At 38.0% G+C, this 12590-nt stretch overlaps 1 protein-coding gene across 7 annotated transcripts in view; it reads left to right on the top strand.

The window, feature by feature from the left end:
• The window catches only part of SCAMP1 (secretory carrier membrane protein 1), a 151834-nt gene that overhangs the window by 71387 nt on the left and 67857 nt on the right, over positions 1–12590 (top strand). For all 7 annotated transcript variants that reach the window (XM_086323135.1, XM_086323133.1, XM_086323131.1 and 4 more), the window contains 3 exons: positions 4973–5071; positions 6046–6154; positions 9024–9152. In XM_086323135.1, coding sequence (XP_086179261.1) covers positions 4994–5071; positions 6046–6154; positions 9024–9152 — 316 coding nt within the window. In that variant the 5' untranslated portion in view covers positions 4973–4993. The remainder of the gene's footprint in view (positions 1–4972; positions 5072–6045; positions 6155–9023; positions 9153–12590) is intronic.

The raw sequence follows: 12590 nt of genomic DNA, 5'->3' as shown, positions 1-12590 counted from the left end.
TGGTATGACTTCTATTAGGTATTAAGTTTTACAGGGTTTATTTCTGTTTCCCTGCTATATATTGGTGTTTTCTATGTCTTTGGCATCTGTACCACACTGTTTATTACCATATTGAATCTTTTTCTTAAAAAAAAAATTATTATGATTCTTTTTTGGTTGCAGTGGATCTTCATTGCTGCTCATGGGCTTTCTCTAGTTGGCCAGCGGCAGCTGCTCTCTAGTTGCAGTGCTTGGGATTTTCATTTTGGAGGCTTTTTTGGTTAGGAGCATGGGCTCTCGGGCACACAGGCTTCAGTGGTTGTGGTGCACAGGCTTAGTTGCCATGTGACATGTGGGATCTTCCTGGACCTGGAATCGAGCCCGTGTCCCTCAAAACAGCAGGCAGATTCTCAGCCGTTGGATCACCAGGGATGTCTCTACGTTAAGTCTTTTTTTAAAATTTTATTTATTTTTAATTGAAGGAGAGTTGCTTTATAAGATTGTGTTGGTTTCTGCCATACATCAGCATGAATCAGCCACAGGTATACATACATATGTCCTCTCCCTCTTGAGCCTCCCTCTCACCTCCCACCCCATCCCACCCCTCTAGATTGTCTCAGAGCACTGGTTTGAGCTTCCTGAGCATCCAGCAAATCCCCAGTGGCCATCTGTTTTACATGTGGTTGTGTATGTTTTCATGGTACTCTTCATTCGTCCCACTCCCTCCTTCCACCCTGCCCCTGCCCATGTCCACAAGTCTGTTCCTGTGTGTGCGTCTCCATTGCTGCCGTACAAATGAGTTCATCAGCACCATCTTTCTAGGTTCCATGTATATGCATTCATATATGATATTCAGATATGACTTCACTCTGTACAATAGGCTCTAGGTTCATCCACCTCATTAGAACTGACTCAGATGCATTCCTTCTTTTGGTTGAGTAATACTCCTTTGTATATCTGTTCCACAGCTTCTGTTCATCTGTGGTGGACATCTGGACTGCTTCCATGTCCTAGCTGTTGTAGATAGTCTTGAGGTAAACATTGGGACACCTGTGTCTTTTTCGGTTATGGGTTCTCAGGGCATGTGCCTGGTGGTAGGATTGTTAGGTCACATGGTAGTTTCAGTCTTAGTGTTTTAAGGACTTTCCATAGTGGCTGTATCAGTTACATGCCCACCAACAGTGGAAGAGGGTTCCCTTTTCTCCACACGCTCTCCAGCATTTATTGCTCATAGATTTTTTTTTGATGATGGCCCTTCTGACTGATGTGAGGAGATATCTCATTGCAGTTTTGACTTGCATTTCACTAATGATGAGTGATGTTGAGCATCTTTTTATGTGTTTATTAGCCATCTGTTTGTCTTCTTTGGAGAAATGTTTGTTTAGGTCTTCTGCCCACTTTTCGATTGGGCTGTTTGTTTCTGGTATTGAGCTGCATGAGCTGCTTGTCTATTTTGGAGATTAATCCTTTGTCAGTTATTTCATTTGCCATTATTTTCTTCCATTCTGAGTGTTGTCTTTTCACTTTGTTTGTAGTTTCCTTTCCCATGCAAAAACTTTCAAGTTTAATTAGGTCTTATTTGTTAATTTTTTTTCCCCCATTACTCCAGGAGGTGGGTAGTAGAGGATCTTGCTGTGACTTATGTCATAGAGTGTTCTGCCTTTGTTTTCCTCTAAGAGTTTATAGTTTGTGGTCTTAGATTTAAATCTTTAATCCATTTTCAGTTTGTCTGTATATGTTGTTAGGAAATAGTCTAATTTCATTCTTTTACACATAGCTGTCCAATTTTCCCAGTACTGCTTATTGGAGAGACTGTCTTTTTGCCTTTGTATATTTTTGCCTCCTTTGTCAAGGATAAGGTGCCCATAAGTGTGTGGGTTTATCTTTGGGCTTTCTATCTTGTTGCATAGGTGTATATTTCTGTTTTTTTGTGCCTGTACCATACTGTCTTGATGACTGTAGCTTTGTAGTATAGTCTAAAGTCAGAAAGATTGATTCCTCCAGCTCCATTCTTCTTTCTCAAGATTGCTTTGGCTATTCAGGGGTCTCTTGTGTTTCCATACGAATTGTGAAGTTTTTTGTTCTAGCTCTGTGAAAAATGCCATTGGTAATTTGATAGCAATTGCACTGAGTCTGTAGATTGCTTTTGGTAGTCTATTCATTTTCACAATATTGATTCTTCCAACCCAGGAACATGGAATATCTCTCCATCTGTTTTTGTTGTCTTTGATTTCTTTCATCAGTGTCTTATCATTTTTTTGTATACAGCTCTTTTGTCTCCTTAAGCAGGTTTATTCCCAAGAACTTTGTCCTTTTTGTTGCAATGGTAAATGGGATCGATTCCTTAATTTTTGATGCTTTGAAACTGTGGTGCTGGAGAAGACTCTTGAGAGTCCCTTGGATAGCAAGGAGATCAAACCAGTCATTCCTAAAGGAAACCAACACTGAATGTTCATTGGAAGGACTGATGCTGACCCTGAAGCTCCAAGGAATACTTTGGTTATGTTGTGCGAAGAGCTGACTCATTGGAAAAGACCCTGATGTTGGGAAAGACTGAGTGCTGGAGGAGAATGGGGCTATAGAGGATGACATAGGTGGATGACATCATTGACTCAGTGAACATGAGTTTGAGCAAACCTCAGGAGATAGTGAAGGCATGCTGTTCTTCATGGGGTTGCAAAGCGTCAGACGCAACTTAGCAAGTGAACAACAACAGCCGCATGTGGGTCATCCACAGGAGTTTGCTCCTGTGGCTGCCCTGGAGGACTTGGGTCTGCCCCAGTGAGTACCAGGTATGGAGGTGACCCAACTGCTTGGATAGCAGGGACCCTGGTAGTGCCAAGTACAGAGGGGATCTGGCAACCACAGGCACAAGAGATGTGGGACCCTTAGGATTTTTTTCTAGCCTCTGGAAACTGTGGCCCAGTAAGGACTGAGCGTGGAGGTGGCGCAGCTGCTTGGATTGTAGGGAGTCTGGCAGTGCCAAGTGTGTAGGGATGCCAGCAGACTTAGGTGCAGGAACTATGGTACTAGTAGAGTCTTTTTCTAGCCTCTGGTATCTGGTGTTCAAAGGTCCTTCTCTAATGCTTACTGCATCAGGCACTTAAAGGGCCACCCTCTCTGGGGTCTTTATTGGTCAGCTGCTTGTGGTGGAATATGGGGGGACAGAGGCTATAGTGATGGCTCCACCCTCTGTGAGTGACTCAGAAGTATTGCCTTGACTCCATCATTGCCCAGCTTTCTTCCAAAGGCATTCACCACTGCAGTCTTCTCCCTCATGTCCCCTTGGGCCATCTCCTTGCAGTCAACAGTATACTTTGCCATGAGATTGCACTCCAACCCATAAGCTCCTGCTCTCAGCCACCATGCATTCCAGGGGACTTCTGTCCCTTTCCAGGGTATGTAGGACTGTGGTGAGGATTGGCTTTGTGGATCTCACTCCATTCACACTGTCACAGGTCAGCTGCTGCACTCTCCAACGGCCTCAAATGCTACCCCTCTGTCCCAAACAGTTGCTCTAATGTATCCATCTGACCCCTGCTCCAGTTCCCCCAGCCCCTGAGTGCAGGTCCAGTCCTGCTTACTCTCCTCTTTTTCCCTGCCTTCCTTCATTCTACTGAGTTTTGCTTGGATTTATAATTCCTTTCTGGTGGTCAGGGGCTCCTGTCAGCTCTTAGCTGGTGTTCTGCAAGATCTTCTTGTATCTGAATGTGTTTTCTTGATGCATCAGTGGAGAAAGATGTACTCCATGTCCACCTACTCTTCTGCTATCTTGTCTCCTCTCCGTATTAAGTCTTGATATTATAGGTCTGCCTACCTTCATCATCTTCAGAATTGTTTGACCTATTCTTAGCTCTTGACATTTCCATAGGAATTTTAGAGTCAGATGTACTCCATTTATATCTTTGGTTGTGTCTGGCTTCCTTTTCAGGGCTGCTGTTTGCTGTGTCAGAGTAAAATCAAGCTGCATGGGTGGTGTCTTCGAGTTTAATAGTTCTTCTGATCATTGAACTTCTCTCTGCAGCTGATTGCTTGCATGTTTTGTTTTCTTTTTTTTCTTCTTCTCCTTCCCTTTCTTCTTGTCCTCTTTTTCTTGTGGCTATTTTATAGAATATCTACAATTATTTTTTGACAGAAGAAAAAGTAGTATAGTGAGGAGAGAAGGCAATTAACAGAGAATGTATAAAGCAAAAGGAACAAATCTCTGATAGGTTGCTGGGACATTCTAGATATTTTTCTGGACATATATAACTGTGTTCATGAAAAAATTGGACGTATACAACTGATTTCATAAAAGAAAAAAAAGTTGGTCATATGCAAGCTGGTCTGTAGTTGGCTTTATTTCATTTAGTATTTAAAGGGCGTTCTTCTGTAGAGCTAACTCATTCCTTTTGATGACTGCATTATATGTGTATATAGTAATGTAACCAATTTCCTACTTGTAGATATCTACCTACTTTTTGAAGCTCAGCTCCTCATTGGCAGAGTGGAGCTGTGCAGTTTATTTTCCATCTCCCTAATATCTTCCCTCTTATTCTTTTCAAGGAGTATTACTGGGGTTCTGCCAAGACTGTTCGTATTTACTTTTCAGGGTCACTGGCACATAACTTTGTTAGATGGAAAGAGTGGACAGTTAACCTAGTGCACAGTTAACCTTGGTATAAATTCTTCAATTTGGTGCTATCTGTATTTTACTAAAAAGACATACTTGCAGGGTTTTTGTTTTCGTTTTGTTTTTAGTGTATAGTGTTCTGGAGGAGAGTGCCAGTGCTGTAGTGCTGGAAGTAGCAGCCAAACTGAAGAGTTAAGAAACGAACAAGTTTGAGAAAATGGAGATTTTCTTAAGTAGCTCATTGCCACACACTTGATTATGAGAAGTTAGGGGAGCAAGTGAGGCAGTTCTTGGCATTTTGGTTTTTATTGATATACTTTTTGAAAGAAGTTGAAGTTGGGTTTCTATGCTATGTAATTTGTCCTTTTCTTAATCTCCTAGCCTCCACCAGGTAATGTGAAAATGCCTAACGTACCCAGTACACAGCCAGCAATAATGAAGCCAACAGAAGAACATCCAGCTTATACACAGATTGCAAAGGTTAGTTCATGTTACATGTGTTAATTCATATGGGAAATTACAATATCAATAACATTTGCTTTCAGAGCAAAATATTTCTTTATATAGTATTCCTTATTATTTAATTTTATTGGAATATAGTTGATTTATCCTTCTTGTTTAATTTTTAACTCACTTTTGAAGCTGGGTTAGTAGTTTCTCAGCCTTGTAATACTCATACCTCATTTTTAAAGTACTGATTTGCTTTGCTCCATTATTAGCAGTTATTGAATTCCTGTTATCTTGGTGTATAACTTGTGTAGTGAAATTTTTATTGCTTTTGGTCTCACTTTTTAATACACAATTCCATTACAGTAACAATGATAAGATCAGATAGATATTATTGGAAGAGAGTTAGGATGGCTAAGCAAAGTATATTGGTAGTCAATAGAAGGTGGCAGAAATACCAAGAAAAAAGATGAATAAGATGCCTGGTATTACATAAAGGCAGATGGAGTTATAAACCCGAATTTCTTAACCATATCTTCCTTGTAGCTCATTGTCTTGTAAAATATAATGTATTATATGGTATTCTTGCGCTGGGAACCTTGGGTGCCATTTAATCCAGTTTGTAAGCGCTAAATTCAGTCGCCCTTTTCTCCATTTGTCCCTTTTCCTCATCTGTTCTGTCTCTGTCCCTCATTTGAATTTAGCCATGGTTCCCCTTAATTTCATTTTCCCAATTACCTTAGGATTATAACTTCTCTTACTGAGAGAATTTTTTCTTGTCCTAATGGGCCCAACATTCCTATTGAGGGTTTTCATAACCAGAAGGCCAAACTGGGCCAAATAGTTCCATAATATTTTCTAAAACTGTAATCTTCAGTGAATTCCTATAATGTGGAGTAGTAGTTGAATTAAGTTTCTAGCATAGTAGAGAAGTAGGAGTATAGTAGAAGCAGAAATATTACTGTATTTTCTACTCCTGACAGCATGTTCCCTTATTTTCTGTTTAGGAACATGCCTTGGCCCAAGCTGAACTTCTTAAGCGCCAGGAAGAACTAGAAAGAAAAGCAGCGGAGTTAGACCGTCGAGAACGAGAAATGCAGAACCTCAGTCAACATGGTAGTGTCCAGAGATGTTTGAAATAAAAATGACTTAACCTCTTTAATAGACCTGCACCAGCTCTAGGTCATTCGGTTTGTAGATAAAATTCTACCCTGTTATTCTACCAAGGAGCTCAGACATGGCAGATTTCCTACTTGATACTCTGTAGTTCTCTGATCTTGGCTGATTTGCAATGTTTTAATAGATTAGAACAGTATTAGACTCTTCACAAGTGAATGAAAATATGGTTTTACTTTATTGTAAATCAGGAGCCTTTCATTCTGCACTTGGACCTTCAGCTGGGTCTACTGAAGCTTTGTGAGTACTTGGGAGTATACCCTATGTTTGACTGCATTTAGCTGGTAACTTCTGGTTTATTCAGACCAATTTCAAGTTAATCTGCCTCTGTCCTCACAAGTATATCTATATATGTCAAACCAAGTTTAAAAAATAACACCTATGGTAACTCTTGGAAGCTTGGGTATTTTGATGGTGCCAAATAAGTAACTTCCCTGGTGGTTCAGTGGTAAAGAATCCGTGTGCCAATGCAGGAGATGTGGATTTGATTCCTGCATCAGGAAGATCCCCTGGAGAAGGAAAAATCCCATGGACAGAGGAGCCTGGTGGGCTACAGTCCATCAGGTCTCAAATGAGTTGGACACAACTTAGCAGACACAGCAACAGCAAAGAAATAAGTAAGAGGTGAATCGATTATTTGATGTGAAATCCATTTAGGCTGTGACTGCCAAAGATCAGTGAGTTCAAAGGAGTAGCTTAGGGAGAACTAGAAAGTCTCTGGATACGAAGGGATGAGAGAGCTAGACAAATTACTGTGAGTATGTCTGGATAGTTATGGCATGACAATGTTAGAGTGATAATATACTACCTGTTTTTTCTTTATCTTAGAATATATAAGTCTAGGGCCTCATGTCATATATCTTTGCCTTTTCATACTAAAAAAGCTATGACAATTAAAAAGCAGAGACATTACTTTGCCAACAAAGGTCCATCTAGTCAAAGCTATGGTTATTCCAGTAGTCATGCATGGATGTGAGAGTTGGACCATAAAGAAGGCTGAGCACCGAAGAATTGATGCTTTTAAACTGTGGTGTTGGAGGAGACTCTTGAGAATCCCTTGGACTGCAAGGAGATCCAACCAGTTAATCCTAAAGGAAATCAACCCTGAATATTCCTTGGAAGGACTGATGCTAAAGCTCCGATACACCTGATGTGAAGAGCTGTCTCTTTAGAAAAGACCCTGATGCTGGGAAAGATGGAAGGCAGGAGGAGAAGGGGATGACAGAGGACGAGATGGTTGGCAGAGGACAGAGGATGGATGGCATCATCGACTCAATGGACATGAGTTTGAGCAAGCTCTGGGTGATGGTGGACAGGGAAGCCTGGCATGCCACAGCCCATGGAGTTGGAGAGTTGGACATGACTGAGTGACTGAATAGCGACAAGGGCCTCATAAGGACACATTTATCCTGGGCCGTTTCTCACTTGCAACATCAGAGACAGCATCTGTGAAAGGAGGAACTAAAAGTTTAATTGAGAGCAGTGTTTCTAAAATTAATGTAACAAAAATCTGTCCTGTTCCCTTAACTTTGACTAATACAAATTGCTTCTATGAGAGATGTTTTAGTAAATGAAATAGTAATGAAGTGTGAGAAATTAAGGGACTTGCTGTATGTTATACATTTAAGTACTTTTCATCTGTTAACTCATTTCATCCTCAGTACAATTATAGGAAGGGTGGTAAGTTGTTCTCACTTTACAAATGTAGAAACAGAGTCTTCAGGAGGTTGAGTAAGTTGTTCAGGGTCTCCTAGACAATAGATGTGTAGGTGTTTCTAGTTTCAGAGCCTCTGTTCTTTACTACTCTTCTCAGCTTCTCAAGTAGTATGAGACTTGTATGAGAGATGTGTGAACTATATAAAGTTTGAAAGGAGTGATAAAACAGTGGAGGCATGTTGGGAAGAATCAGAAATAGAGGATGCTTTTTTTCCACTATGAAAATTTTCCTGATCTATGAAAAAGTATGTAAAATCTAATTTATGAGTGTGGGATATGATATGTAAAATGAGAAAATGGCCTTTAGGTGCTGTTTTTACTTTTTGTTTTCAATGTTTTGACTTAATTTTAGTTTTTTATCTCCCCACTCTCGCCGCCACTTCCCAAGCCCTATTTTTGGTCTAATTTCTTTTTATAGACACATTTTTTCTTCTTACAATTGGAATTTTTTTCTCTAGGTTTTTGAAGGTGCTGTAATTCCTTAACTTCTTTCTCATGATTGTTTCATGTAGTTTTCACATATTTTTATGCTTTTCTTACATCTCTTCTTTTGACAACTTTTTCCAGACTTGGGAGATTTCCAGATTTGATTCTTTGGTATTAGTTAGCTTGTGTTTCTTCATGGAGTTAACAGAAGAAAACTCAAAAGTTTAAAAGCAGGTTTTGCCTCTCTATGTGGGTTAGGAATTATATTTAAAGATTGTAGATACAGAGGAGGAAATGGTAGAGACTTAAAATCTGCATGGGTTTCATGTGAGAGCCAGAGTCTTGGGACTTTGAAATAAATCTCTTTTTAGGGAAGAGTCACAGCATATGTCCCTATGCCCTTTTTTTCTTTTCTTGTTTCAACTTACATAAGTGGTATGGTATGACACTGGAAAATTATTTTACCATCTAATTGATATTCTGGGAAAATTTTTAAAAACAGAAAGCTTGGTTTTCAGAGTTGTAGGAATGTAGATATTACAGTGTTATATTTTTAAACTCCTATTAAAAGAATAGATAATGTTCTTTATTATGAAACAAATTACATGCAAAAAGAATTGCAATATTTGTACTTATATAAATAACTTCCTTTTTTTTTAATTTGCAGGCAGAAAAAACAATTGGCCACCTCTTCCTGACAACTTTCCTGTGGGCCCTTGTTTTTATCAGGATTTTTCTGTAGATATCCCTGTAGAATTCCAAAAAACAGTAAAGATTATGTACTACTTATGGATGTGTGAGTATAGAATAAATTATATATTTGTTTGAAAGTGTTTATATTTTATTGTCAAAAATCTACTTTTAAAAAACTCATATATTAAGGTAGCATCATTAATTGGTCCTTTCCTGTAGATATTTTAAATTTGAGTGACACATATATATAGTTACTTCAGAATTGTGCAGTATGTGGTGGTCTAAGTTCTTATCTGAGGAAGGTCTATGTACTGAGAACTGGCATTCTTTTGAGGAAGGGACTTCCCTATCATATGGTGGAATTTTGCAATGATCCTTTTTCTCTGAAAAATCTTATCTAGGTAATAATCCTTTGAAATAATTATTCATAGTATTTTATGCAAATGAAAGCTGTAAAGCATTATGACTATCTTATAAAAGGGCATAAACTGTTGAAATATTATAAATTATTTCTCTTCGAGCTTTGAGCACTATTTACTGTTCACTTTCAGATGGAGAGGAACACTTTTATTATTGAAAGTGCTGAATTAATACCGGATATTTCATTAAATAGAACAGTAGGACATACATTTTAGGCTGTGATGTTCACAATACTTCGGATATAATTACAGCACATGGAATATTAAAACTAAATGTCAAGCTGTTACCAGTTTTTGTGTGTACACAGAATTCCCACTTATTGTTTTATTTTTATTCCAAACAGCAGTCTCAGCCCCATTTAACATCGTTGTTTTGGTAGGAGAGGTAGCTGCCATGACTTCTTACTTGCGCAACTGCTGAGTTAATGAATGCATTGTGGAGTACATTCTTGTTGGAGAAAATTTGTGTGTTCTTGTTGTATGGTTAAGGAGCCTCTCTCCACCAAATATATGAAATCATTTTCCTAAAAATCTTTCAGCAGCATTGCGAGGTTGCTTTGGAATGTGAGAAGCGATTCCTTATGGATAGTACATGTTTAACTCTTGATTTTAGTTTCTTTTGAGATTATGTTGTCAATCTGACTTCTTTGGTTAATCCTGAGTGTCAGTAGTGTTACATATTTTTATTAAAGGTTTTGATTCCATATCTGTCCATACTAACAACTCATATTTTATTTAATCAATGTATCATTAAATATATGCAGATTAAAATAATTGGGCTTCCCTGGTGGCTCAGACGGTAAAGAATCCATTTGCAATGTGGAAGACCTGGGCTTGATCCCTGGGTTGGGAAGATCTCCTGGAGGAGGGCATGGCAACCCACTCCAGTAGTCTTGCCTGGAGAATCCCGATGGACAGAGGAGCCTGGTGGGCTACAGTGCATGGGGTCGCACAGAGTCAGACACGACTGAGTGACTAAGCACAGCACAAAATAATTCTTTTCTTAATTGGCAGAAATTAGCCTAGCATTTTAAGTATAAGTTCTTTGACTTATTAGTGAAAAAATATATTTTAGATAGGGGAGATGGGTGTTGGAAGAAAATTCTATAGGGAATTCGGTAAATATAGATTGAATGGGGAAGATGATGAATTTTAACCGAATAGTTAACTGCTTTACAAGTGCTAATTGTTTCAAAATAGGTCTGTTTTGTCCTAGTTACATATAACTTTCTGAGGTTCTTACGAATAACATAGTTGGCTATAGTTTTTCCCAACCCTGTTCAGTTGGCAGATCTGTATTCAAAGAGAGCTTAAGATTCCATCCAGTTAAGGTTCTGATTTGAAAAAACATTATCTGCAACAAAGTACGATCTAGTGCTAACTTAGTAATGTCTCTCAATTTCATAAGATATAGGCTGTTTTAGTAAGTTATTTTCAAGAAGTATCATCTTGTTACTGATTTTGGAGTTGACTAATGCTTTCACACTGTAATGGGCTTCCCTGTTAGCTTAGTTGGTAAAGAATCTGCCTGCAATGCAGGAGATCCTGGTTCAGTTCCTGGGTTGGGAAGATCCGCTGGAGAAGGGATACGCTACCCACTCCATTATTCTTGGGCTTCCTTTGAGGCTCAGCTGGTAAAGAATCCACCTGCAATGCAGGAGATGTGAGTTTGATCCTTGGGTTGGGAAGATCGCCTGGAGAAGGGAAAGGCTACCCACTCCAGTATTCTGGCCTGGAGAATATTATCACACTGTAACAATAATTCTAACAAGAGATAACACTTATCCAGGATTTACTTTGTGTGAAGCACAGAGCTAATCACTGTATATATATTACATTATTAAATCTTAACCACACTATGAAGCAGGTACTATATTATCTAGTTTTATAGTTTGAGAAACTAAAGCTTAGAGAATCTGAGCTAACTTGCCCAAGATTACTCAGCAAGTAAAGTTGGAGTTGGATGGCTTGATTCTAGATCCCAGAGTTTAGATTTCCATGTTATGCCACCTACAAGGTACCAAAATAAAGAAGTAATTTACATTTTAAACTCAAATATTATGAAGATATGCTTTCAATGGTACTTTTCTTGAGGCAAGTAATCTCTGTAAAGGAACTGAAGCAATTAGAAATACCAATATGAAATGAATCTCAACCTCTTTTTGACTATATTCTTGAATTTAAAGAAGAAAAAGAAAATTTAAAAACATCAGCTACGTTAAAGACCATTTATTGAAAAAGATAATATACTGTCCTAAAATTGTTTATTTTAGGTATCTATATTGTAATGCAGGACTTAGCAAGAAGAATATTCCAATGATGGTTGCAAATTTAGGTCCACTAATACCAGATTTGAGTGCTTAATAAAGCAAATTGAAATTTTATAAGAAGGAGGAGCATTCAACTTGGGAATCATATAAACAAAATGGCCTAAAATTTTCTTAAGTATTTTACCCGCAATCGGAATCCATCAAGTGGACTGAAGTTGGATTGAAATTAACAACATAGAATCGTGCATTTCACTTTACCTAGACCTTCTGTGTGTTTCTTTGGTCTCTGTGTAAGAGGACTGATTGTTTAGTAAGTAGACCTACATATTTTACTCTTCATTGGGATACAAATGAATGACTTACTGATCATAGTTGCTGGTTACTATGAAAACATATAGAAAAAATTTTAATAGATTACACAAAATTTAATTGATATTTTAATCTATTATGAAAAGAATTTTTGTGAGCTTTAAAATACACATACTGTGGATTCATTTCAATATTTGGCAAAACCAATACAATATTGTAAAGTTTAAAAAAAAATACACATACCGGTATATTCTGTCTTTTTTTCTTAAACAGATTAGGGGATAAACCTTAAAAAGTTACTTCTTTAGAGGCTGAAATTTGACTTAATGTTCTGAACATTTATAATGGTTTTAGGCAGTTGGTTTCCATTTAATATTACAGAATAATATCACACAATATCTCAAATTCTGTTTTTAAGCCCTTAACAGAACTACTTTTATTTTGAGGCCAAGGATTTTGAGTAAATTTATTATAAGCTAGCTTTCATGACTTAGGAATCCTAATGGGAATAACTAAGAGTCTTTCCTGTGTGGTAGAATGGGA

This window comes from Bos grunniens, chromosome 10 (genome assembly GCF_055505025.1).
Source record: "Bos grunniens cultivar Pamir isolate PY7600 chromosome 10, Bosgru_T2T1.0, whole genome shotgun sequence".
In the NCBI taxonomy this organism is placed as follows: domain Eukaryota; kingdom Metazoa; phylum Chordata; class Mammalia; order Artiodactyla; family Bovidae; genus Bos; species Bos grunniens.
Note: the sequence above shows the minus strand (reverse complement) of the source record. Positions and strands in the feature narration are given on the sequence as shown.